Source organism: Denticeps clupeoides, chromosome 13 (genome assembly GCF_900700375.1).
Source record: "Denticeps clupeoides chromosome 13, fDenClu1.1, whole genome shotgun sequence".
NCBI classification, from domain to species: Eukaryota; Metazoa; Chordata; class Actinopteri; order Clupeiformes; family Denticipitidae; genus Denticeps; species Denticeps clupeoides.
The window spans coordinates 3,772,871-3,798,550 of record NC_041719.1 but is presented as its reverse complement, the minus strand read 5'-3'; the positions used below and the strand labels follow the sequence as shown (position 1 = coordinate 3,798,550).

At 44.9% G+C, this 25,680-nt stretch overlaps 4 protein-coding genes and 2 long non-coding RNA genes across 8 annotated transcripts; 2 read left to right on the top strand and 4 right to left on the bottom strand.

Annotated features, from left to right (window-relative positions):
• Positions 1 to 267: 267 nt before the first annotated feature.
• On the top strand, positions 268 to 6,445 carry LOC114801632 (uncharacterized). Its single transcript, XR_003751607.1, has 2 exons — positions 268 to 1,603; positions 6,202 to 6,445. It is a non-coding gene; the product is annotated as an uncharacterized LOC114801632 (long non-coding RNA).
• Positions 6,446 to 7,649: 1,204 nt separating this feature from the next.
• On the bottom strand, positions 7,650 to 15,198 carry h3f3b.1 (H3 histone, family 3B.1). 2 transcript variants are annotated; one of them, XM_028999758.1, is made up of 4 exons: positions 15,067 to 15,198; positions 9,522 to 9,665; positions 9,275 to 9,428; positions 7,650 to 9,176 (listed from the first exon to the last, which is right to left on the bottom strand). In XM_028999758.1, the coding sequence occupies exons 2-4, from the start codon at positions 9,647 to 9,649 to the stop codon at positions 9,048 to 9,050; spliced, it is 411 nt and encodes a 136-aa protein (XP_028855591.1). In that variant the 5' UTR covers positions 9,650 to 9,665; positions 15,067 to 15,198; the 3' UTR covers positions 7,650 to 9,047. The 2 variants fall into 2 exon arrangements, with proteins under 2 accessions (XP_028855591.1, XP_028855590.1); XM_028999757.1 differs by lacking the exon at positions 15,067 to 15,198 and adding an exon at positions 10,319 to 10,468.
• LOC114801633 (uncharacterized) lies at positions 9,911 to 12,630 on the top strand. Its single transcript, XR_003751608.1, has 2 exons — positions 9,911 to 11,408; positions 11,935 to 12,630. It is a non-coding gene; the product is annotated as an uncharacterized LOC114801633 (long non-coding RNA).
• Positions 12,695 to 23,841, bottom strand: LOC114801631 (histone H3.3). 2 transcript variants are annotated; one of them, XM_028999760.1, is made up of 5 exons: positions 23,832 to 23,841; positions 16,905 to 16,907; positions 14,208 to 14,351; positions 13,980 to 14,133; positions 12,695 to 13,857 (listed from the first exon to the last, which is right to left on the bottom strand). In XM_028999760.1, the coding sequence occupies exons 3-5, from the start codon at positions 14,333 to 14,335 to the stop codon at positions 13,729 to 13,731; spliced, it is 411 nt and encodes a 136-aa protein (XP_028855593.1). In that variant the 5' UTR covers positions 14,336 to 14,351; positions 16,905 to 16,907; positions 23,832 to 23,841; the 3' UTR covers positions 12,695 to 13,728. The 2 variants fall into 2 exon arrangements, with proteins under 2 accessions (XP_028855593.1, XP_028855592.1); XM_028999759.1 differs by lacking the exons at positions 16,905 to 16,907; positions 23,832 to 23,841 and adding an exon at positions 15,067 to 15,176.
• On the bottom strand, positions 16,015 to 19,450 carry LOC114801628 (delta(14)-sterol reductase). Its single transcript, XM_028999755.1, has 13 exons — positions 19,421 to 19,450; positions 19,304 to 19,308; positions 19,180 to 19,217; positions 19,018 to 19,102; positions 18,746 to 18,933; positions 18,518 to 18,572; positions 18,162 to 18,359; positions 17,970 to 18,073; positions 17,763 to 17,882; positions 16,980 to 17,148; positions 16,598 to 16,678; positions 16,389 to 16,511; positions 16,015 to 16,288 (listed from the first exon to the last, which is right to left on the bottom strand). Exons 3-13 carry the CDS (start codon positions 19,192 to 19,194, stop codon positions 16,128 to 16,130), a joined length of 1,299 nt encoding a protein of 432 aa, XP_028855588.1. The 5' UTR covers positions 19,195 to 19,217; positions 19,304 to 19,308; positions 19,421 to 19,450; the 3' UTR covers positions 16,015 to 16,127.
• On the bottom strand, positions 19,700 to 25,577 carry LOC114801627 (WD repeat-containing protein 20). Its single transcript, XM_028999754.1, has 4 exons — positions 25,184 to 25,577; positions 24,002 to 24,184; positions 21,677 to 23,011; positions 19,700 to 21,300 (listed from the first exon to the last, which is right to left on the bottom strand). Exons 1-4 carry the CDS (start codon positions 25,559 to 25,561, stop codon positions 21,235 to 21,237), a joined length of 1,962 nt encoding a protein of 653 aa, XP_028855587.1. The 5' UTR covers positions 25,562 to 25,577; the 3' UTR covers positions 19,700 to 21,234.
• Between the last annotated feature and the right edge of the window lie 103 nt (positions 25,578 to 25,680).

Here is a 25,680-nt window from a genome sequence, read left to right as displayed (position 1 = left end):
CAACAAAAAAATCATTTATAAAATCATTTATATTTCTTTTCTGGGTGCCAGGTCGTCAGCGCTGCGTTTTCGGTTGGATTTATTAAAATGAATTCCCATCATGTATAAATCAAATCAATTAACTATTTCAATTTCAGCTCGCCGAAGCGTGTTAAATTGAATCGGATTTCTAACATTTTAAAACTATAAAGTTTAAGCAGGAATCACACCCCGACGGAGCAAGGCGGCGTGCTGCAGGTGTGTGTGTGTGTGTGTGTGTGAGGATCTCTCTCCAGCGACTGCTCCACCTCAGCAGGTAGGCAGCGCTAACGTTCCTTCCCGAGTTCGTGGCAGAAGGGGGGCTTTCCGAGGGTCGCGACGTGCGTTACCTGATCGGGAGCTAACGGCAGTTTCATCACCTTAACGTTCAGCCTCCACAACGACCACAAACCTTCCTCTGATCAACCTTCATTCGTTAAATTGACGTTTATTTCATCTGCACATTGTCATTTCACCACAGTCAACACAGTGAATCTTCTCTGGACCTCTGCTCCCCTGACACGTTCTCCTGATGGATCATGTGGAGAACTAATATTAACATCTGAAAGGTCCCAGCAGGTTCAGGGTTCATGTTCCTCTGTGGGCTGGGACTGGAGATGGTGACACTAGGACCTGGTGGAAACTCAAATTAAGGACACGGCCACCACATAAGAAGCTTAGAGTATCAAATCTGTACACCCACACACACATGTACTCACACAACCCGACTCAACACAACACAACACAATACAACACACACACACACACACACAGAAGGAAAAAAAACATCTGATTTCCCCTCTATGAAGAGACAAGCCTTGATGAAAAACACACATATCTGCTGCCCGCCATCCGTCCCAGCAACCCCCCGGGCAGCAGGGTCTGGCTCACTTGGTTTGGTTTTCTTTCCACAACATTCTCGCTTATGTAATTGCTGTTTTTGCACAGTTTACGCGTCCCGGTTTTCAAATTGACTTAAAAAAAGAAAACCATCCGAAAGGTCACCAGGAAGTGATGAACTTGAGGAAAACGGTGGTGACATTTTCGGCTGAAAAGTGAACGATGGCTGAGTGCATGTGTTAAGTTGCTGGACTGGACATTTTTCCAGGAGAGGGGTGGATGGACATAAAAACGTAAAAAAAAATCCCCAACACGTTCACCACATCCGGCATCATGGTATTTGTTAGATACACACTGTGTGACACTGATACGCTCACACACACGCACAGAGTTCAGCCGATTTATCATAATATGCTTTATCTGAAAAGTAAGTATCTTACCTCGGGATAAAGGGAGGAAAGAGGGGTTTCTGCTCAGATTGACAGAGGAACAGAGGATAGAGAGCGAGTGGAGCAGTGGTTAAAGCAGTCGGAAGTGGACTTTCGGACCTTTTTCACGTCTTTTTTCCCGGAGGCTTTACGGTTTTATTTGGTCTGAGCAGGGCCAGTGGTGCAGTGGACCAGATACTGAGGGAGTTGTGCAGCGTTGCTCCAGCAAGAGCGGTGCTTTGGGCGCTGGGACGAGGGGTCGAGACCCCCAGACAGAGACGGAGCCAGGCGCCTCATCTTCTGAAGTTCACTTGGAGGTGGGTCGACCCGTGCGAACGCTGGTCTCATACGGAAACCGCCGGAAAAGTGGAGAAACGGAAAAGACGAGGGGGTGGGAGTGGGAGGGGCCTTCTTGAGGTCAACTGATGGAAATATCGCAATATGGTAATGTGCGTGTGTGCGCGTGTACATGGTTGCCTTTAATGTTTATGGTTTAAGGGTTTTTAGATGATTTTTTAAAAAGGGATTCTCAAAGTTATGGTGAAAAACTAATAAAACCAAACTAATTATATTCATACTAATTACTAAGATGATCACATCTGTGACCTCTGACCTCTTAATTTTATAATTATTTTACCACATTATCAATTAAAATTAAGAAACGTCTTTTTTAATCAGTTCTTATTATAATTATTTGAAAACAATAGTTTAGCCACTTAAATTAAATTGCATGATTTCTCTTGCTGTAAATATAAAAAGTCTGCCTGCTGCATGCATGTCAGAAATGCTGCTTCTGGAATACAAATCCCCTTCCCCACAGCATTTGTGTGTCACATGTCCCGTCATTTAACAGCCACCTCACTGTCCTAGTGAGGCTGCAGGCCACACACTGCATGAACATTTCACTCACCTCATTGGTCTAAAAATCAGTAGTCACATGACTCAATCACTATTGCTTTTACGTTTTTTTACTCGTAAGAAGATGGTGTTTTCACGTCAAATCATCTTGTAGTAGCGGTGGACCCTACTGGACTCTACTGCCCAATATTCCGGGCCAGAACGTCCGGCTGTGGTGTGGGCTTCATCTTTTCTTCATCATGAGATTTGAGCGCAATTTATGATGATAATCGATGATAATATTAATAAGAGTAGCCTAAATTAATGACGTTATTATATTTTAGTGGTTTGCAACTTTTGATGCATATTCTCTCCACCTGAATAGCAAGCTTTAGAGAGGTTGAGGTCATCGGTTTTATCATTTCAGTTCATTTCAATCTATGATCATTCATAATTATGATACTGGGAGGTATCATAATTATGATTATGACAGACACAGTGTGTCTGTCATCAATTAGCCTCTGCTGTGACATTGTAATTTGGGGATTTTAAAGGTCATCATGACTGAACAATTTTGCAAAGAATTTCTCAAAATTTCTTTCCATTTGGTTTGTCCCATTTTTCTTTCTAATGACAACAGGTCAGATTGTCTACGTTCCAAAGAGCATCGTTGTGAAATGTGACCTTAAAGGGTTTAAGAGTTTTCAGAGTTTTCAGATTCCATCAAAAAACCACGTGACAGGGCAGGGTCTGTGACATTATTTTAAATGGACACAGAAATCCTAACATTTCAGCATAATTCTACATATTAAAATATATTCCAAGAAGTTGTATTTCTATTCAAGTGGAAATGCAATGGCGGGTGGGGGGGCATTTTAAAGCGGTTCATTAGCGATTTGCTTTATTCTTGTTTGTTTGTACATGTCCTTTTGACACACACACATACACACACACATAGACACGCACACACACGCCCACGTATACGTATGTTAATGGTATCTGGAGTGGTGGAGGGGTAATCCTATGCAGACTGCAGCAGGTGGTGTGTGTGTGTGTGTGTGTGTGTGTGTGAGTGTGATGGAGTCTGCTCTGGAGATTGAGGCCCTCACTGTCTGAGGATTACACCCATTAACACCTGTTCAACCTGCACCTTCAGCAGTAACCGGGCTTTAACTACATTTTAATTTACAGACATTCACCAGCTCTAACGATTCGAAAAACCATGTGCACCGCAGTCCACAACAGCAGAAAAAGGAATCTGAGCACAGAGTGACCTTCCGAATCCCCCATTTCATGGCAAATAATTAAAAAAAAATTGCATCTAAATTGCAAAAATTATATTTGGGTTCATGTGGACACCATTCTGAAACACCTCAAACATCTACACACATGCAGCCATGCTGTCTCTCTCTCTCACACACACACATGCATGCACAAATGCACACATTTTCTGTCTGATTAGGCTTGTGAGGGCTGGTGTTTGTTTGTGTAGATATGTAATTGTATGAAAATGTAATTGTATGTGGGTTTGCATGTATGTTTATATCTGCAGAAGAGTGTGCTGTATCTGTATATATAGTGTGTGTCTGTGTGTGTGAGCATGCACATTGCTGGTGGCCTGCGGGTGTATTGTGGGTCAGTGGGGGGTTGTGTACTTGTACATGAGGTTCAGGGGGTGCGGTGGAGGAAGACCCCCCCACTCCAAGCCATATGGCTACAGACAGCAGTGAGGACATCACAGTAATCAAGGATGGAGCAACAGGCCGGGGACTCTAATCCCAGACACACTCTGACACGTGCCACGCTGGCAAGCACGCACACACACTCACACACACATACACACAAACACATGCACACAAACTCCCACAAACAAATGCATTAAGTGAAAATGTGCAATGAACACGCACACTACCAGCAGTGCCACACACACTCAGGGAGAAAGAGACACACACAAAAAGTACCACATTATCACAAATAATGGATTAACACAATACAGACACACACAAACACCATTTTAATACACTGCAACACACACATAACACCAGCTCCACCACACGTGCATACACGCATACACACACAAGACCACCATTTCCACAACAAACACACAAACATCGCTAACCAACACACGCATTACTTCTAAATATGCAATGAAGACACACACACAGGCAAACAGACCCACATACACATGCAACAAACATACATATACACACTCTTTCATACAGACGCAATGCCCTCTTCTTCACTGAGCACATTTGCTATGGAAATTGCGTTAGTAAATGTATATCTAAGAATTTCTATACATATTTCATACACCTTTGTTGTCACCCTGATACCTGTGTAATGCAAACACCTCCTCATACACACCCTATACACCCATTTTTGACATATTAGCAAATTACACAAATATATGCATACTGCAGACACTGACACACAAATTCAATGGAGAATATGCACACGCACATTAAATAATAATATACAAATACTGGTCAACATGCTTGCTAATTTAAATGTATTGCATGTGTGTGTGTGCACGCATGCGCATACATGTGCATTTGTGAGTTTGAATGTGTTAAGGTCAGAGAAAAGCCAGATTTTGATCCTTTATCCAAAACCTGGCCATAACTCATGCATGCACTCTCACACACAAACCCCTGCCACTGACGCACAATCACACACACTGTTCACAATGCCTCTCTCATCATTAATTAGCTGCCTAATCCACTGGAATGTTGCTAATTAGTGCAGTGCTGTGGTTCAGGGCCTTGCTCAACATGCTGCTTTACAATGGAAGTGCTGTAATGGTGATCTGGCAACACACACACACACACACACACACACAGACACACACTTACAGGGGCATACAGCAGAAGCAATGCATTTACATTTACAGCATTTACAGCAACATTTACAGCATTACATACAATGCTACTCACACAATATGCACACTGCTGAACACATTCATACATAGTGCTGAAAACACCGCACACAACTCACACACAGAACAGGACACATACATTACACACAAATGTTAATGTTAATTCACTGAATTACAATACACACATTCCAAAAACATCAGACGCCCTTATCCAGAGCGACTTACAAACAGTGGTGACAGGGACTGTCCCCCTGGAGACACTCAGGGTTACGTGTCTTGCTCAGGGACACGATGGTAGTAAGTTATGTTTGAACCTGGGTCTTCTGGTTCATAGGCGAGTGTGTTAGGCGAGGCTACTACCACCCAACACACACACATGCATCGCAGGAAACCCATTATCCACATACACACTTAAACTGACATGCTCATGCATGTAATCATACTATAGAACACACACAGAGACTATTTGCAGTGTGGACAGTGTAAGTACAAGGTAAAGAGGAATTGGCAGGTAACGAAAAACGATGTGTATTTAACTGGACTGGTGTAAACGGGGGGGCTGGTTTTGGGTGGTTTTGGGGAGTGGGTGGCATGGCTGGGGTGGGGGAGGGGGGCAGGCTTGCTGCTGACACACTGCAGCGGGACAAATCCAGCTTAGAGCGTCTAAAACAGGCCTGTGAAATCCACTGCCAGGCCCCTAATGCAGAAAGCGCTGTCACCCCCAATCACTCACACACACCTAATCCCCTGCGCCGTGACCCGACACACACACACGCCGCCGCTACCGCCGCCGAAGCTGCGCGGTGGCGCTCATTCTTAACCGCGGCCCCACAGCTCGGCCCGAGGCTGGTACCAGCTGTGCCGGGACGGGGGCCAGGACAGGGACCTTGCGGGGGGCTTGTTTTGGGCCTTGAGGCTCATGAGGCATGGCGGGACGTGTGCCAGGCGGGGAGACGCTTATCAACACAGCTGAGACACTGACTCACTCAATAAATCTGTAACAGGAAGTGTTCACACATGCAGACAAAACTCAAACACTTCACCCAAAAAATAGCAGTGGTGGGTTCGTTTCAGAGTCCGACACACACAACTACTACAACCGTTTTTAACGCCAAAATACTAACAGTTACAGCATTTTACAGAGAAAATCTGCTCGTCTGTTCAGGTCTGTGGAACTAGACTCTTGTCCTCTTGTCCTTGCAGGTGTGACCGTTCCTGCTCGTCCTGGCATACAGGGAAGACGTCTGGAGGCAGCACAGCTAGTATGAGAATTTTTTTATTACATGTGAGATTCTGTGCCATTTTCATTTCCTGTACTTGCATACATGATTTTTTTTATATTTATCAATGATTTCATCTATAAAAACATTCATCGAGCATACGTTTCCATTACGTTGAGAATGTTTGTTTATTATTCAAGGAAATAAAGAAAATAAAATGAAAACTGGCTGATCTCAATCATTATTATTAGTAGTAGTAGAAGTATAAGTAGTTACAGAAGTGAATATATATTCATTCCTTAAACACTGATAAGTACAGTTCAGTTGTACCATGGCAGTTGAAGGCTGCTTGTGCATATACAGTCGTTTGTGTTTGTGTCTCTGTGTGTCATTGTGGGGTAAGAGTTCAGAAAGGTGACAGTGAAACGCTAATTGAGACAGACATTTATCTGGTGTGTAGATTAGAAGACCAGTAATATGAGTGGAAACCGGCAACAGGGAATATATTTACCAGTTGGACGGGGTCAGTGTCTATCCGTGATGACGCACCAATCACACCACCCGCAATAATCAGAACTATTATTAACATTTATTATACAATAGTAAAAATTGGAGCAAAGAAATCTCAAATAATGGCTTTTCATTTTGACATTTGTATGTGTACGTGCATGTACAACCCTGACCTGTCTGTTCCATGCATGCAACATAAAACAATGGGCAGTTTTGACAGTCACCTTGGCTAGTTTCTGCATGGCTATTTCCCTGCTGGGACACCTGGGGAAAGAGGGTAAATCTAGTTTAAAGCAGGTCTTTCTGCTCTACGTTATTTGTGTTAAAAAATAATATTTAAAACATTTTAAACGTTTATTTGCAACAAACTTTTCAATAGCTGACATAGGATGCGTTCTTAATAATGCCGTTTTTTCAAGATTATATGTACTAAATGTGTTTTATAGGTCCTAGCTTTGTTCTTAATTCAACAATTCCTCAGTTAGCTCAATAAAGGTGATTAAACAGCGTGCGGTACAGGTAGTACAAGCAGACGCGTCTTGTGATTGTTTGACAAGGTTTTTACGATAATTAGACATTTGTAAACGTGTAAAAGGGGGAACGGGTCACCGGCGTCGGCAGAATTTCGCAGAGTGCGACAGCGACCTCTAGCCGTCACAATGGGAATAAACTGATAAAATGGAAACGGTGTATTACTGACCTCTAGCGACGGCTAAGTAGAATACAGTAGAAACTAAAAACAGCAGAAATACTGCCCTCTAGCGACCAAGAAAAAATGCTGTATGTCGTGGTAAACTGCACTGTGGATTCTCTTAGATTAATTTTGCATGCCTTGTCCTCTTGCAAGTTCATAAACAGCTGCAAAAAAAATAAAAACACAACCACTATGTGCGACAACCATTTATTTCCATAATATATGAGTACTTTTGAAATAAAGATCATTTTATTTAAATGAACAGTCATTAAGGTAAAACGTTGTCACAACACACATCAACCTGAGAGAAAAACAAAGAAGTGGGAATTGGGAAAGAGAGAGAGAAATTGTAGCTCTGAGAACCAAAAACGTGAATTTTAAACAATCCATAACACAAACTTGAACACATATTAAGCACTATTAATAGTTTCAACACTGAATAAATGTTTTTCAACCCTAGTTTTATAGTCTATACTGTGATGTTGTTTTGTTCTGTCCCTCAGTTAACAAGATTTGGGTACTTCGGTGGACAAAAACCTCTAAAAATGCATGACAACTTTCTTAAACAGGGTTGAAAATGACATATTCAAAGCAGAGGTCTTCAATCTGGTCCTGTACATCCACTGTTGTTTTACTTATTTCCTGAGGGAACAGGAAAACTGGACTGGACTTTGATACAAGGCCCAGATTAGAAGACTCCTACATTCTAAACACAAGCATTTTGATAAATTCCTATGACTAAACAGTGGTGAGGAGTGACTGACAGGACATGACAGCTGGAGCTCGCACATAGTCTTTTCACAAGCCTTTAAATGCTTTGGCTATTAATTATTTCACCATCGAATTAAACTTGAGAAAGAGAGGATACAAAAATTTGAACAGGTAATGAAGCAATGGGTGTGTCCTCATGGGACAGCCATAAGCCAAATTTACAAAAAAAGAATCGCTGTTTATACTTTTCCATTTTTTCTTCAAAAATCTGTAATAAAAAAAATCAAATGTTTTTTTTTATATTTTCTCCAACTCTTTCCTTTAAAAATATTTCAATAGTGTATGAAAAGAGCATATGTGCATGTAAATGTATGCATTTCAACATGAACAGACATCAATGTAATACTCATTGTAACAGTAATTGTCAATATTGCAGTAATAAACAATTTCTCGCACAAGGTGCTCTGACTTTTACACAATTTACTGTGTGCTGACTGGCCTCTAACACCCCCCCGCACACACAGACACACAGGCAGGAATATTTATAATTCTTCCAGTCTTTAAATCCCCACTTCAGAGGTAAGAGCCAGGGGAGTTTTGTTAGCACCCTGCTGAGGTCACCTCGTTTACAGAAGAACAAGCCCTGACCCTTTAACCTCAGTCCTTCAGTGTCACTACTTGCGTGTGTGTGTGTGTGTGTGTGTCGATGTTAGGGTCTAATCAGCAACACATTGCTACATGCACAAAAAGAAAGAAAAAACCCTACAACTCTGCTGTCAAGAGCACTAAAAGAGTGAGAGAGACATGACTACACACTTTATTCTTGTCATAATCACAGTTTCTCTAAAAATTAACAAAGTGGGGGGAGAGGGGAAGACAGAAAGAGAAAGAAGAAGAATATGGAGTGGTGCCGCCTAAGCACGCTCCCCGCGGATACGGCGAGCCAGCTGGATGTCTTTGGGCATGATGGTGACACGCTTGGCATGGATGGCGCACAGGTTGGTGTCTTCGAACAGACCAACCAGGTACGCCTCACTGGCCTCCTGAAAACACGACCAAAGAAACACCAAACCAACATGAATCTAATGCAAAAAGGGGTACACTGGAAAAAAAACAACAACAATGTAAACTATCTACGGACCTGCAGGGCGCCAATGGCTGCGCTCTGGAAACGCAGGTCTGTCTTGAAGTCCTGGGCGATCTCCCTCACCAGACGCTGGAACGGCAGCTTGCGGATCAGCAGCTCAGTGGACTTCTGGTACCGACGGATCTCACGCAGGGCAACAGTACCAGGCCTTGAACAACCAACCACATTTACAACATCTTCTACTTAAAACATAGTTTTAAAACCTTTTTTTTTTTAAATAAATTCCCACTCCTATTCTGACCTGTAGCGATGAGGCTTCTTCACCCCACCAGTGGAGGGTGCGCTCTTACGGGCAGCTTTAGTAGCCAGCTGCTTACGTGGAGCTTTACCTCCAGTGGACTTACGGGCAGTCTGCTTGGTACGGGCCATGGCAACTCAGGATCACCTGAAAAGGGGGAGAAACTTGTTACACGCTACAGCCAACAAAATGACTCATTTTTGCAGGACAGTTGATTCACAAATCATCTTTATAATGTTGTAAAACAAGGAAAAGAAAAAAGTTCCCTCATCCCTAGACTTTTTTTTTATTCTAAAGGAAAGTAGAGAAACGGCTCCCCAGCCAATCAGAGTAGCGGTGGGCGGGGCCTACCAGCTCGCTCCGTGAGTTTAGGTCCCGCCCCCTCTGCCGTCGCCATGATGGCGGCTCTTTGATAAGCGCTAGGCACATAAAGTGCTGCAGTGCAGGCGGGGACAAACATTTTTATCTTCAAAAATACACCAGCAAAAACTGCGCGCTCCGCGGAAAAACGCCGCGGACACGAAAGCGCACACCCTAAGGAATCCGAAAATGGCTCTCGGAGCAAGAATGGCCTGGAGCTGAGTGAATTTTGACGGCGCGGACGCGGTGCATCGGTTCGAAGCGATTTTTTTTTCTGCTCGAAAACGCCGCCTGTTCTCCGTCGTTTCGTGCCGGAGCCTTGGCCATTTCTGTCCTCGCCGGAAAAACGCACGAATCTCGCGCCCACGAATCCGCGAGTAACGCGCTTTGTGAGCGAAGCGTGCGCCGTGTCCCCGGCCAGCAGAAGACGTGTACGTTACCTTCGGAGACGCTGGCTTTCGAGAAGAGCTCCGCGAATTTCCTCTTATCTAGTCTTCTCTATTTATCGCCCAGTGCCGACAATAGCGAGCAGTCCAGCGGGAACATGGCTGACCCGTCAATCATTCATTTCCCACAATGCAACAGTCTCCTCGGCGAACCCCATTTTTTCCGATTAGATTGTCATAAACATAAGAACGTGATCAATATTTGTTTTTACTACAAGTATTCTAACGTTCTTTGTTGAGCTGCGAAGTGTTATAATAAAAAAAAAGACACATGAAAAAGCGTACTTTGGAAATAACTAGACAGAAATATCTGCTAATACTCATAAAGGTACTATAATTATATGTGTAGTTCGTGTTTTTTTTTTGTTTTTTTTTTTTCAATATTTTTTTTTTATTGATAGCCAAGGAAACCTATGCTGTGAACATGATTCATAACTTAGGTGGAAATTATGGGCAATTAGCAAGATAATTCCCCATAAAGGCGTGGTTCTGCAGGTGACCACAGACCACCTCTCAGTTCCTATACTTTCTGGCTTATGTCTAGCGGTAGCAGGAGACGGAGTCTACAAACCACACGAGTGGCTCAGGTAGTGCAGCTCATCCAGGATGGTACATCAGTGCGAGCTGTGGCAAGAACGTTTGCTGTGTCTGTCAGCGTGGTGTCCAGAGCATGGAGGCACTACCAGGAGACGTGGAGGAGGGCAATAACCCAGCAGCAGCCCGCTACCTTTGGCTTTGTGCAAGGAAGAACAGGAGGAGCTCTGCCAGAGCCCTGCAAAATGACCTCCAGCAGGCCACAAATGTGAACGTGTCTGCTCAAACGGTCAGAAACAGACTCCATAAGGGTAGTATGAGGGCCTCACATCCACAGGTGGGGGGTTGTGCTTACAGCCCAACATAGTGCAATACATTTGGCATTTGCTAACACCAAGATTGGCAAATTGGCCACTGGCACCATGTGCTCTTCACAGATGAAAGCAGGTTCACACTGAGCACATGTGACAGATGTGTCAAGAGTCTGGAGAAACTGTGGAGAACATTCTGCCACCTGCAACGTCCTCCAGCATGACCGGTTTGGCACTGGGTCAGTAATGGTGTGGGGTGGCATTTCTTTGGGGGGGCGCAGGTAACCTGTCAGCCATTAGGTACCAAGATGAGATCCTCAGACCCGTATTGAGACCATATGCTGGTGCGGTTGGCCCTGGGTTCCTCCTAATGCAAGACCACATGTGGCTGGAGTTCCTGCAAGATTGGGGCAGAGGTGGCCTAGCGGTTGAGGAAGAGGCCCCTTAATCAGAAGGTTACCGGTTCGAATCCCGATCCGCCAAGGTGCCACTGAGGTGTTGCTGAGCAAAGCACCGGCCCCATAATCAGAAGGTTACCGGTTCGAATCCCAATCCGCCAAGGTGCCACTGAGGTGTCGCTGAGCAAAGCACCGTCCCCACACACTGCTGCCCGGGCGCCTGTCATGGCTGCCCACTGCTCACTCAGGGTGATGGGTTAAATGCAGAGGACAAATTTCACTGTGTGCACCGTGTGCTGTGCTGCTGTGTATCATATGTGACAATCACTTCACTTTCACTTTTTCACTTTTTTTTTCACTTATGAAGGCATTGGTGCTATGGACTGGCCCGCCCGTTCCCCAGATCTCAATCCAATTGAGCACATCTGGAACATCATGTCTCGCTCCTTCCACCAACGCCACGTTGCACCATAGACCGTTCAGGAGTTGGCGGATGCTTTAGTCCAACTCTGGGAAGAGATCCCACAAGGAGACCATAGGCCACCTCATCAGGAGCATGTCCAGGCATTGTAGGCAGGCCATACAGGCATGTGGAGGCAACAGACTACTGACCATCATTTTTACTTGGTTTAAGGACATTATATCAAAGTTGGATCAGCCTGTAGTGTGTTTGTCCACTTTAATTTTGAGTGTGTTTTCAAATCCAGACCTCCATGGGTTGATAAATTTGATTTCTATCAATAATTTTTGTGTGATGTTGTCAGCTCATTCAACTATGTAAAGAATAACGTATTTAATATCTCATTCAAATCTAGGATGGTGTATTTCAAAAATATGTATATTTTTTTGCTTTGTAATAGCTTTCATGGAAAGATATGAATTACAAATGGAAGTTTTGATAGGCATTCAGCATTTCAATGGTCTACATTATTTATTTATTGTGATACTTTGTCTCATACAAACAAATGACTTAAATGTTTGTATGGTGTTATCTACCTAACAGTGTTTAAAAATAGCTGTAAATGTACAAAAAAAACATTCATTAAATGCATAATAGACATAACTATTGATTTACTATCAGACTTTTAACGTTTAGTTTTACTCATGAACACAGAAATTTCCAAACATGTTGTGTAACATCAATTTATTACCTCATTTGCATGAGGTACTGAAATATTACAAAAAAATCAGATTTTATTGTTCCAAAAAAAATAATTAAACCATGAAAAAGTATCAAACCAACCTGTGACAAAAATATAAAAATGCAATTTGAGTAAATGAAACCATAAGATTTAAAACATGAATATACCTGTGCTACATAAAAGAATGAGGAATCCCATATTTTCCACCACTTTACGTAATTATAGAATTCCCCATTCACAAAAGACTGGTTTGCAGGTACATTACCTTTGCTTAAAGACAAAAAGAAAACCACACCATAAATGAATGAGTTTTATGTATGCAATACAAAGGAAAGACAATAATAATATAAAAACACTTGATAAAAAAAAATCTCACCCCCATTGATCAGTAAGCAGACCCACCCACCCACAGTCTCCCAACAGAGGGCTCATTTGGCAGTTTGCCTCAAAACCCTGAGGAGAATGTGGTGTTCTTTTCAACTTCCCACCACCAAACTACAGCCTCATGCTTACTGGCTACGTTGACGTCTAATGATACGTGGCTGCTAAATATCCTTGACTCTAAATACTGCCACCAATCCCAATTATCCTATAATTTCCCAGTTTAAGTACAAAAATCATTCCTGATAACTACTGGTCATATTCATATTTGAGGTGTGTGTTAATAAGCGGCCATTCTAATTGTTGTCAATACATATCTGTGCTGAAATACCCACTGAAACAGCTGAAACACACAACACAAATCTGTATATGACCGTGTGTGTGTGTGTGCACCTGACACACGATAAGCCAGTAAATACACAAGTAGGCTTAAATTTAAAATTTAAAAAATCAAGAGGAAAAAAAAAAAAAAAAAAAAAAAAAAAAAAAACGACTCCTGGCAAGTGCATTATGAGACAGAGAGACATGACTACACACTTTATTCTTGTCACCGTTTCTCTAAATTCTACCAAAAAATCAGGGAGGGGGGGGGGGTATGGGACAGCTTGAATGAAAGTAGAAGAGAAGAGGGAGAACGATTAAGCACGCTCCCCACGGATACGGCGAGCCAGCTGGATGTCTTTGGGCATGATGGTGACACGCTTGGCATGGATGGCGCACAGGTTGGTGTCTTCGAACAGACCAACCAGGTACGCCTCACTGGCCTCCTGAAAACACGACCAAAGAAACAGCAAACCAACATGAATCTAATGCAAAAAGGGGTACATTGGGGGGGAAAAAAAAAAAAAAAAAAAAAAAAAAAAAACAACAGTGTAAACTATCTACGGACCTGCAGGGCGCCAATGGCTGCGCTCTGGAAACGCAAGTCGGTCTTGAAGTCCTGGGCGATCTCCCTCACCAGACGCTGGAACGGCAGCTTGCGGATCAGCAGCTCAGTGGACTTCTGGTACCGACGGATCTCACGCAGGGCAACAGTACCAGGCCTTGAACAACAAACCACATTTACAACATCTTCTACTTAAAACAAGTTTTTTTTTTTATAAATTCCTATTCTGACCTGTAGCGATGAGGCTTCTTCACCCCACCAGTGGAGGGTGCGCTCTTACGGGCAGCTTTAGTAGCCAGCTGCTTACGTGGAGCTTTACCTCCAGTGGACTTACGGGCAGTCTGCTTGGTACGGGCCATGGCAACTCAGGATCACCTGAGGACAAAGCACAGACAGAACGTCGTTTTCATTTGTAAACCCCCTACAGATCACGTACCCGAAAAATACAAATTTCAAAATGGAGGGAAGATAACTGTAAAAAGTAGGTACTTTTTATTTGCCATCTTTCAGGCCCCCGATTCGTCATTGTGACACAACCTTGCCCTCGGCAGCAGAGTACGCAGATATCGCTTGTACACAAATACATGGTAAATCGCTGACTCTGTGATGGCCAATCGGTTCGGACGTGAGGCGGGGACTGCTTTCTTCCGCACCAATCGGATCGCTCGTACGCCGCCAGCCCCGCCTCCCGACAAACAAAATGGTCGCTGCAGAGGCGAGTGAACGGAACGGGCTAAAACGGTCGTGTGCGGTTGGCGTCGAGTCGAAAATCCACGACGTTTCCGCGCGTGAAACGCGCACGGAGGCGCGCGTGTCGAAAGGAAAGGCTCCGAGGATGCCGCTAGGCTGCCCGGTTCGGGCCGGGCGTGACCGCGGCGAGTGGAGTTAGCCTCGCCGACCGGGGCCCGCAGCCGCTCTCCCGCAGACGGGCGGCTTTCTCGCCTCCCTCGGCGGCGCGGCCGCTTTTATTTCCTCTACGCGCCTCACGGCCGGGAAACTTTCCACTTCGGCGCAAACGTCGTCGCCCGCCTCAACGGAAGCGCGTCGATCGCGCCGACGCGGCCGCGTCTACGCGCAACAGAGTCCTTACCTGTGGACAGAGGCGCGGGGAAAGCGGGCGGACGTGAAACGGCTCCGATCGCGTCTCTATTTACTCGCCTCGCACAATGGAAGAGGAGCCGTTCCGAGGGAAAATGGCGGGCCTCCCGTCATGCAGCGCGGCGCGCTCAATTCGAGCGGCCTCCCCACGCTTAGCCTGCTTATAACGCTTCGTACGGCCCGAAGGGCGCTTTCCGGAGTGCGTGTTCTGTCCGACTGCTGTGAAGTTGCGACCGAGAGACCGAGTGTGCTCTGTTGTGGCGTAATTTAGTCGCGTTTGGTTGATTGCGGCACTTAATAATAATCCTTAATTATAATAAGTGACGTGTGAACAGTTGTTCTCAGTTGGTCTGAATTACAGACCACGCAACCTGCTGTCAGAACTCATTTCAAAATTTTGTACTATATTGTCTATATATATATTCTTTAAAAAAAAGTTTTGGGAATGTAATTACATTTTAAGCAAAAGTTAGTAGGCTTACCTTCATTAGGCACCCCATTTTTAATTTATGCCATGTCTAGTCCTTATCATAATGCGTTTTTGCATTATATTATATTGGATATGGGAAAATGCATGTATTCTGTGTACTTACCTGCAGAGGCGGCATTAGAATTTTTCAATGCTGTAAAATCTGTTTCCTCATAAGAATAATTTGTGTAACGTTTATTAAAAGGCTCACGGTTAAGAGCCGTGACTCTCATAATAACATAAAAGATTCCACACTTTCAGGTCATCTCTGGATTAATTGTGTTCAAGAGGGGAATTATTTATTTATTTTATTTTTAAAGCGAGTCACCATTTAAAGTAAATTAGCGGTTATATTATTTTACAGCAGACGCATGAGTGGCCAGGTCTTCCTTGGAAAAGCACTTTCTTTTTTTTGTACGTTTCGACTGCCCTCTGCTGACAGGCATTGTGAAGGAAACTCTTATTCTTTAATCAGCTCGCCACATTATTCCAGTTTTATTCAGTTTTATTCCTACAGCAACAAGCACAACATTGAATAGTGTCAACTCCATTGTAAAGCGGTGAGAGTCGCTGGTGAGAGATGCTCAGTAAACGTGGGGCAGCATCTTATAAGGCACACGGTGGCAGTATTCCTCCCAGGCTTTACCGTGCTTTCTCTGGCACGACTCCTCGATTTCAGTAGCACGTCTTCTTAGCAGGTTGATGCACACGAGGCATGGGAGGTACGGGACGATGCTGGTAAAGCCTGCATGGGGACAAGATCTGTTTAAACTGAAAGGCTGCTGGTTCAACCTGCAATAAAACGCAGGTACGGAAACAAAGACACATATTCATGAGAAACTCACCGCAAGGCAGAGACCAGGCCAGATTCATCATTATATCACCAAGGTAGTTTGGGTGGCGAACCCATCCAAACCAGCTGGATACCAGCAGCTTCTGTCCAGAAGGGCTTTGGATGGTTTCCAGTTCTACGTATCATATGTTTAAGTCAGCTCAGAGTGGAAATAGGGCTGGTGTGAAGCGACTTGTGCGACAACTAGAATAAGTTACTTACTTGCAAATGCAGGGTCATTTGGATTTTTTCTGAAGCCGTCCTTTTGCTCATTGGAATGGTGGTAAAATATAAAACCAACACCTGGCAAAAAAAAAAAAAGCACAACGTTTTCTCTCTACCGTGAGCACATTTAATCACAAAACGCCATTTTCTGATCAAAACTGTTTTTAACAACTGCAAAATAAAAAAAGTGAAGTAATTGTCATTGTGATGCACAGCACACGGTGCACACAGTGGAATGTGTCCTCTGTATCTAACGGTGCTTTGCTCAGTGGCACCTTGACGGATCGGGATTCGAACCGGCAACCTTCTGATTACGAGGCTGCTTCCTTAACTGCTAGGCCACCACAGATTTAAATATACGATTGCAATTCAGCCATACCAAATAAGAGTGTCAGAAGGGTGGCTGCGTAGATGCTGATCTGAGCGGGTCTCTGAAGCAGGAAGAACGCAGGTGTACTCGAGTAAAATGGGATCCAGACGTACTCGCCCTGAATCATCAGGAACCCAATTCCTTCATCGGTGAACTCCTTAGTGGGTAGCACTGTCTCCTGCAACAAACCTCAAGTTTCACACTTCTGAGGCGAACCAGCAGCATGCTTGTAAAATCGACTTATTTTGAATAGAAATCTGATTAAACAATTATTCCTTTTAACACTCAACTTCAGTGTTATAAAGTTGAGCTGTATTGTCATTTCAGCTACATGCATGTTTGACGGTACATATTGAAATTAACCGTTTCTCTGGAACCTGGTGCTACATGTAACATTTACACAACTAAACAGAGTTACATAACGACATGAATTGCACGTGTGATCCCGCAATATAGGTTCAAGGTCAAATTAAAATGGATTGGGATTTTGGTTGGCCAAATAAAGTAATGAAGTCCAGTGGTGGATCTAGACTTTTTTTTTTTCTGAGGGTGGCAAAGGTGTGGTAGAAATTTCCAGTACAAGGGGCTGACGCTTTTCAAACATCCTCAAACTGGCAACGTTAACAGGATTTTTTTTTGACAAGCATTTTGCCCAAAATATCACATTTAAAACAGCACAACATGGCAACACAGAGTCTAGAGAAAACAGAGCGGCCTGCACATTCGAGCCAATAATGTTCATGGTTATACGCGGTTCTAACGGGTGGAACGTTAAATAGCCTACAAATCAACCTCATCAACCAGGAAATCCAGAATGTAGATGAGCTGAAAAACAGAAACCAGAAGCAGAGGCAGCGATGGCAACACATCCTCTTCAGTGTTTTCCAATAAATAGCATATGTCGACCATGGCCTGTTCAAAGAAAGGGGGGATAAAATTTAATGGCCAAAACACAGTAATTACTATAAACAACCATCTGAGCATAACTTGGCCACGCACCCATCCTATGAATCCAATCCTGACCATGAAAAATTGTTTCAGGTCAATGTTGCATGCTCGAGGGTCAGTCATCTTACCTAGTGTGAACTTCCTCACTAGGTTACCTGTATAAAATATCGAAAGTATAATTACCACCAACGAACTGTTCTGACCAGCAGTGGCTGCTGAATGTGCATTCAGCTGAGGATTTACCAAATTTGCTGCCGTTGTCCTTTTGTCGCAGGAACACTTCTTGAGAGGACACGTACAAAAGTGCAGCTAATACGAAGGCAACAAGAGAGCACGCGGACACCACAGAATTGGCCCTATCCGTGACAGAATGGGCTTTAAACACACCGCAATACCACATCCCCACCAGGAGTGCGGCGCTCAACAGAAACGCATGTATACCTGTGCAGGAGATGAAGAAATAAAGCAATAAAATGAATAATCTCACAGATACGTGTACAAACGCACAGGTTATCTTCATGTTACAGAAGTGATCTTAAATGCAATTTTCATGTATTTAACATTTTGGTGTATTGCATGCATCAGAGTCAATCATTTACCATTGCAATTGTACGTTAAGCGTTTTCCATCTTTTCCCAATTTTCCTTCGGCGACCTGTATGGAGAAATGTACATTTAGAAGAACTTGTCAAAATTTCATAACATATGTTGTCATTTACAGGGCCGCCAATCAATTCTATTTATATTTACACATTTTGCAATCATTTAATGATGATTAAATCATAATCATTCAGTATTCAGATTATGTCTATAAGAGAAGAAACCAACATAGCCTAAAGGCAGGTGGTAGAGCGCGGCCTGCAGGGCGGTGTAGATCACAACGATCAGCAGAGAGTTCCAGTCCCAGAGAGGAGCTTCTGCTCGGCCCAGCAGGCGCCACGGCTCTGAGGGAGGACGACAGCCTTCATACAGCACCAGCAGGACAGGACTCATCATAAGGGACACACCCAAAAGCCCTGTCACAAACACACACAAATACTTAACACTTCTGCATCCACGTGTGCAACACACAGGCAGCATTTTTAAACCCAAGCACATACTCGTGACGCTCTGGTTTTCTTCTTCATGCGGCTGGGATCTGTTGTCTCCATCCTCCTCATTTTTCCCTCGGTGATGTCCATTTACCTGGCCGTGTTCAGGAGGAGCAGACAGGAATGTTTTATGCCCTTTATGACATTGTGCAGACGAAACTTCATGCTTACCTGCTTTATCTGCATCCTTCCTGTCCTTTTCCTGTGACCTTTTAAACAATATTGGAATGTTCCATAGAATCTTGAATGGTATAGAATGGTATTTTTTTTAAATATATAAATTCAGGCTCCTTACCTGCTCTAACAAATGAAGAAAATTATGATACAGCAATAACAAAAAAATGCTAAATAAACTACTCTTCGCTCTTGTCAATAATGGGAGCAAAATGTATTAGAATTACGACCGTCTTACCTGACGACCAGATGAGTGTGGTTTACTGAAGTTCTGGTTTTATCCCTTCGGTTGCACATCAACATTATGCAAGAACTTGCAAAATAACTGTGTATTGGGTCATATGAGTGAACGCAAATGCTTTCATTAGATTTAACATTACACTTGAATATCATTTAAAATATCCACACACTGCCTCAGCAACAACCCAAATTGTTTTGAAACTTATGAACAATATGTTCATTTGACAAGCCAAGAGACTATCCTGAAGGAAAAACCTCAAGGACCCCCAGAAAAGCGTGTCATTTAAAAATTTTAATAACAGTTTACCAAATACAAATGTGATCTTGTGGTACTCATTTGCTATTATGTAAATGCATGCTATGCAAACTGCTAAAAAATAAAATTAAATAAAAAATACAAGATGGAAAAACAGAACATCTCCTGCTTCATAACAGAACTTTCTTCTTGTCCAGCAAAGAAAACTTGTGGAAGAACATACGTAGTGACTCAATCAGAATGAAACTGGGTTTTATGTACCGGACGAGCCTTTATTGGGTCAGTTCTGAGTGTCCCGACTCGCGACTCCACGAACACCAAAAAGCCACCTGTGAACACACAAGGAACCGAAAACACCACCCAACAGGCATTATTCTGCACCCAGAACAGTAAGTAGTACAAGGTGGAGAGTGATGAGCATCAGCACACAAATCACTCAAAAACACGGAGCGATAAGAGAGAAACTAAATTACATCCAGCTTTAATACTGACTCCACTGCCACGATCTGTCATTAGACACTTTCGCTCAGTTCAACAGCTTGACTTGGCTTAGAGAGAAGAAAAAAAAAAAAAAAAAAACATAAATAAAACATAAAAAAATAATAATTCTCAAACTTCTTCCTCCAGATCCCCATCAGGGGCTTGAATCGGACTGTCCAATGTGCAAAGTCTTGCAAGAGGCATTGCAGGTGAGAAAGGAGCCTACAGGATGCTACACTATTTTAATGCTTTCTCTACAACAGTGTAGTGCCAATCTAGTTCAGTTCAGAGACGCGTTCACTAAAGAGCAGATATTCCCTCCATAAGAGCATAGCAGCCAATTTTTAACACTGAAGGAAGGATCATTGTTAATGACAGTAACCCACAGAGAACCCTTGTTCATAGACAAAATCATACAGAACAGTGTGTGTTTTTAATTCTAGCACATAAGAACACCACATCTTCCCTAAACTGCAAACATTCAATTTTAATGTGTCACTATGTACAATATATGCCTTTCATATATTATTATTTTTTTTATCAGTATTTCAGTACACATAGTGCTCTGCATTAATAGAGTATTCTGAATATATACAATATAAATTACTACAGTCTCATGACAAAATAAATACATTAAATACATGGCATTTTGCAGTGTTTCTGCAGGGGAAACTGGAATCAATCCTCTTTCTGCTCTGAAGTCCTTTAGAAAGAGTGAGAGAAACCAGATCGACATGACTACAGGAACGCAAAGCAGGAAGAGGTGGTGGTTGCACACACAACCAGACATGGGGAAAAGAAAAGAAAAAAAAAATTCAGTCTAAAATCAGAATTTAAAAAAAAAAAAAAAAAAATGGTCCCTTCGTCAGTTTATCTCCATCCGGTCTCAGCTGTGAAGTTACACAGGGCTGGTGGCGCGACAGGAAAATGAGCTTGCAATGAACGCGGTTATAGTTAAGGGTGCAATACTGTGGCAACACGGTGCATTCTCTGGCCAATCGGTCACATGGACAGAAATAAATGATGATGAGGTTAGAACCACTTGGGCAGAGTGCCCCCTCTAGTTCCCCTCTAGGCTATACGACTGTTCCACTGGGAGAGTTCCCGTTCTGAGTGGACATCGTCTGGGGTGGGTGCTGAGACTGGAAAGAGAAAAAGAATGAAAATGTAAATCAAAACATCCTGGAATCCTGGAAAATTGAACATTGATTGTTATTTCATAATGCAGGAAAGCACACTGTTTGACTTTCAGTATTTTTTTTTTTTAAACGATATTCCCAATTGGACAATTTATTTATGGAACTATTTATTAAATAAGATTCTATCATGTCCTAGACTTCAGGTTCCTTTTAATTATTAAATTAAGCAAAACGCTTTTTTTTTTTTTTTACGCCAGTGCGATGTGAATTTGCGCCAACAGCGTTCATTCTTTCCACATATTTTCCCCCTCCTCCTCTGCAAAAGCTGGATTCTCCCCTAGGGGGCGCTGCCAACGATCTACAGAACCTGCATTCTCACCGCTTTGCCAGGCCGCGCCCAGGTGCAGATGAGCCCCTCCTGGCAGGCAGTAATGATGCAGTCGTCCATGAACACCAGCACGGTCAGCCGCTCGTGGGCGATCTTCTTGCAGACCAGCGGCTCCAGCAGGGGCACCTCGTTCATGCGCGGGCACAGCGTGGTGCCCAGCACCTTGGCAGCGTCGAGGCGGTTGCTTCGCGGCACCACGTTGATCTTGTCGTTGGTCTTGCTGATGTTGCCCAGGCTGTGGTAGCGCTTGTGCTCCTTCTCCACGCCGCCCCCGGACTTGTCCGACTTGCGGTCCTGCAGCGAGAGTGTGGCAAATCTCCCGATGCTAAAGGGGGCGCTGCTGCCCCCTCCGGTGCCCCCTCCACCTCCTACCACCTCCCCGCCTCCACCCTGGCTTTTGGAGGAGTTGGCGACCGCTGGGTGGGGCAGGGAGTTCGAGCGAGAAAGGGAACGCGGCAGCTGGAGGGGCAAGCTGGGCCCTTGGTGGGGGTTGGACGGGTGGTGATGGCCTTCAACGCCTCCGCCCGCGACAGAGGTCTGCCCACCGGAGCTGAAGGTGTTGGTGAGGGCGCGTGAGAGGGGCAGACGTGGGTACAGCACATCGTCGGTCAAGTCCCACAGGCAGAACTGGGTGTCCTGGCCGACTGAGCCGAAGCGGTAGGTGACCGACGGCGTGCCGCCCTTGGAGCTGTGCCGCGACAGGCGCGAGAGGGTGCTGCTGGTGCGCACCCGGCCAAAGTGCAGTCCGCCTTGGTGGAGGTCTTCCTCGCTGCCGCTCAATTCCATGGGTTCCTCCTCCTCCAGGCTGGTGGTGAAGGGGTCAAACGCCACCACGTTCACCCACGACTTGTGCCCGTGGCCACGCGCCACCACGCGGCTCTCCGCGAACGACCACACGGTGACCAGGTCGTCCTCGCCTCCGGTGGCCAGGTACTTCCCGTCCGGACTCCAGGAGACGCACAGCAGGCCGCCAAAGTAGCTCTTCATTACGCCGTGCAGTTCCATCGAGTCAAAGTGGAACACGCGCAGGCAGCCGTCCTGCCCGACGCAGGCCACGTGGGTGCCGTCCGGCGAGAAGGCGAACTCGTTCAGACCCCCCTCGCCCACCGCCCAGCGCAGGAGGGGATTGCGCGGGGCTTTGGTCTTGCAGGCGTAGACGGCGAAGCCCTCGCCCTGCCGGAGGAGGGAATACTGTGGCGCCGTGGTGCCGCACGGATGGTCCACGTTGTAGAGGTAGAGGTGGCCGCTGGCGTGGGATGCCAGGAACAGGTTGTCTGACTTCGGGAGCCACTTCAGACAGGTCACCTTGGACTTATCTATCAACCTCTGGAGGGCAAAAGGGGGCGGGGCAGGGAAGAGAACGCAGGGGCGTCATTTTTTTAGTAACCCGCTAAATTCAACTTTGGTATAATCTGGTGTCGAGGGACGAGATAAAATCGAAACGCATTGTTCACATCTACCAAAACCAAATTTGCACCCATATTTAAACAAACTTTTATAAAATTAATTTTAATTTGCTGATGGGTCATCAAAAATAATTAGTTAAAATCTATTTATCATTTTATGCCAAATCACAAGAGAAGGAGGAATTATTTGGATTTGATCAATTTTATCGAAATTTATTTATATACGGCGGCCCAAAAAATGAAGCATTTTCAGCTCACCGAGTTGAGTACATGCGATGTTCGCAATGTGTGTGCACGAGACGTGACAACATATCAAATATAAAACTCTGACCCATCCTGGAGGTGGAAAACTACTACAGTATTTAAGGGTCTGTAGTTAAAATGCTCTACGTTTTAAAAGGCAACTGAGGACATTTGCGCCACACGACTTTTCGTCTATAATAGAGGAAGAGGTTCGTCTCTGCTTAGAACCGGCAGAGTTCATGTATGGTACGTGGAACTTACACAACTCAACAGTTGAAGAGTTGCGTTCGAATTGATTGCATGAGCCCGGGAGGCTGCGCTGTAACATCATGACCTACTTCCCATCATCATGACCCACGGCTACTGCCCGACACGAAAATAAAATAACGCGCTTCAAACAGGCACGCCACTTTCTATTACGCCACGCCACAGGCAGCCGGCAAGAAAAAGATTGCAAATGGAGCCAGTCGGCAGTAAATTTGACATCAGTTAATGACCGGAGACGCTCACTAAACCCCGTCATTGTGAACTGCCATGTCATAAAAAGTGGAATTTATTATGGTGTTCAGAAGCTCGCATCCGCAAACCGCACGCGCTCTTTTCATAGACGTACATCTTCCCGTACGCGGCGCGCTCGCTGGGAAAAGTGCAACGGAAGCGGCCCAACCTCCTCGTTGAAGAGCTTGCTCGTCTCCTTCTTGATGGGGTCCAGGTACTGCACCTGGCCGGCGGAGAAGCCCACGATGAGGGCCACGCTCTCCGCCGTGGCGGAGTGCTGGTTGAAGTCATGGCAGGTGGGCTGGGTCCCCTTGTAGATGCGCTTGTCTATGGGTTTACTCAGGTCCACGGCCTGAAGACACAGAAGACACGTTACATGTACACATATTTAAACTTAACCAGTCTGTCAGTTCTAAGCAGGGGGAGGTTGTAGCCTGGTGGGTAACACACTCGCCTATGAACCAGAAGACGCAGGTTCAAATCCCACTTACTACCATTGTGTCCCTGAGCAAGACACTTAACCCTGAGTATCTCCAGGGGGGGACTGTCCCTCTAACTACTGACTGTAAATGATAAATGCTGGAAATGTAAATGAAAATGAGTGCATCATTTAGTCGGTAACTCAACCAAAGGTCAGATAAATGTGAAAACTGCACAATTCCCTTCAAGGTCACACACTGCTTTGAGAAAATAACGCTATATCCCAATGCGGGCCAGTTCGCTATACAGTATTATGTAGTAGTAAGAGTAGAGTAAGACATATGAAAGTGAAATGATTGTCATTGTGACACAATGCAGCACAGAACACGGTGACACAGTGAAATGTGTCCTCTGCTTTTAACCATCACCATTGGTGAGCAGTGGGCAGCCGCTCAGTGGCACCTCGGGATTCGAACAGACAACCTTCTGATTACGGGATCGCTTCCTTAACCGCTAGGCCACCACTGCCCCATATTGTATTTTAACGTTGCTGGTTTCTTCCTTTTTTTACTATGAAGACGCGAACTCCGACATACACGGATGCTGGACGCCAGCGGTATTCTGCAGACGCCATGCTGGCGTTTTTGTGACGGAGCACGGCCTGCACGGAGTGGACATCCGTGGGTCTGCGCCACGGGGACGTTTACACACGTTCACGCTCATATCCGACTGTTACTCTGCGGTTAAGTGCGTCCCCCTTGCGGCTGCTGCGGGTCACTCTGAAACCATTTCCCCGGCCAACTAAAGAGAAAATAAAAATAACGGAGGAAACGCCATGAAAGCCCAGCGAGGCTAAGCAGAGGTGTAAGCCCGACACAGGTGAGCTGCGGACGGCTGGTGGGTCTCAGTTGGACCCCGGACACCATCTGACCTTTTTGATGTTGGTGTAGGTGTAGAAATAAAGTTCCCTGCCGATGTTGAAACAGACGCGCTCGGAGTCCTCGCCGGGGTCTTCCGGCTGCAGTTTCACCATGGACACTCGGACCGGGGGCAGGAAGCCGGCCGGAGAGGAGTTGGCTGCGGCATTGGAGGAGGCAGCCCCGGGCCCCTGCACCAGTCCAACACCGGCGGAAGGTATCGAACCTGGCCCGGACCCGGGGCCCACCGTGGCTCCTGCTGGGGGGACCCGAGGTAGACCGCCCCGCTGTTGAGAATCCGAAAGCGTCAGCAGCTTATAAAAACCCTCTCTCGTCCGGAACTGGGATTTAATCTCATTGATATCCTTAAGCGCGCCTCCATCACCGGCCATCTTTAGTACAAACACGCCGCACGGGAAGCGCCGAGTCGCCGACCCGGAAATAGTTGTCAAAAACTACAACTAAAATGGAGGCGTTTTGGTCATAAATGGCGCGTTCGTCGGCTAATTTC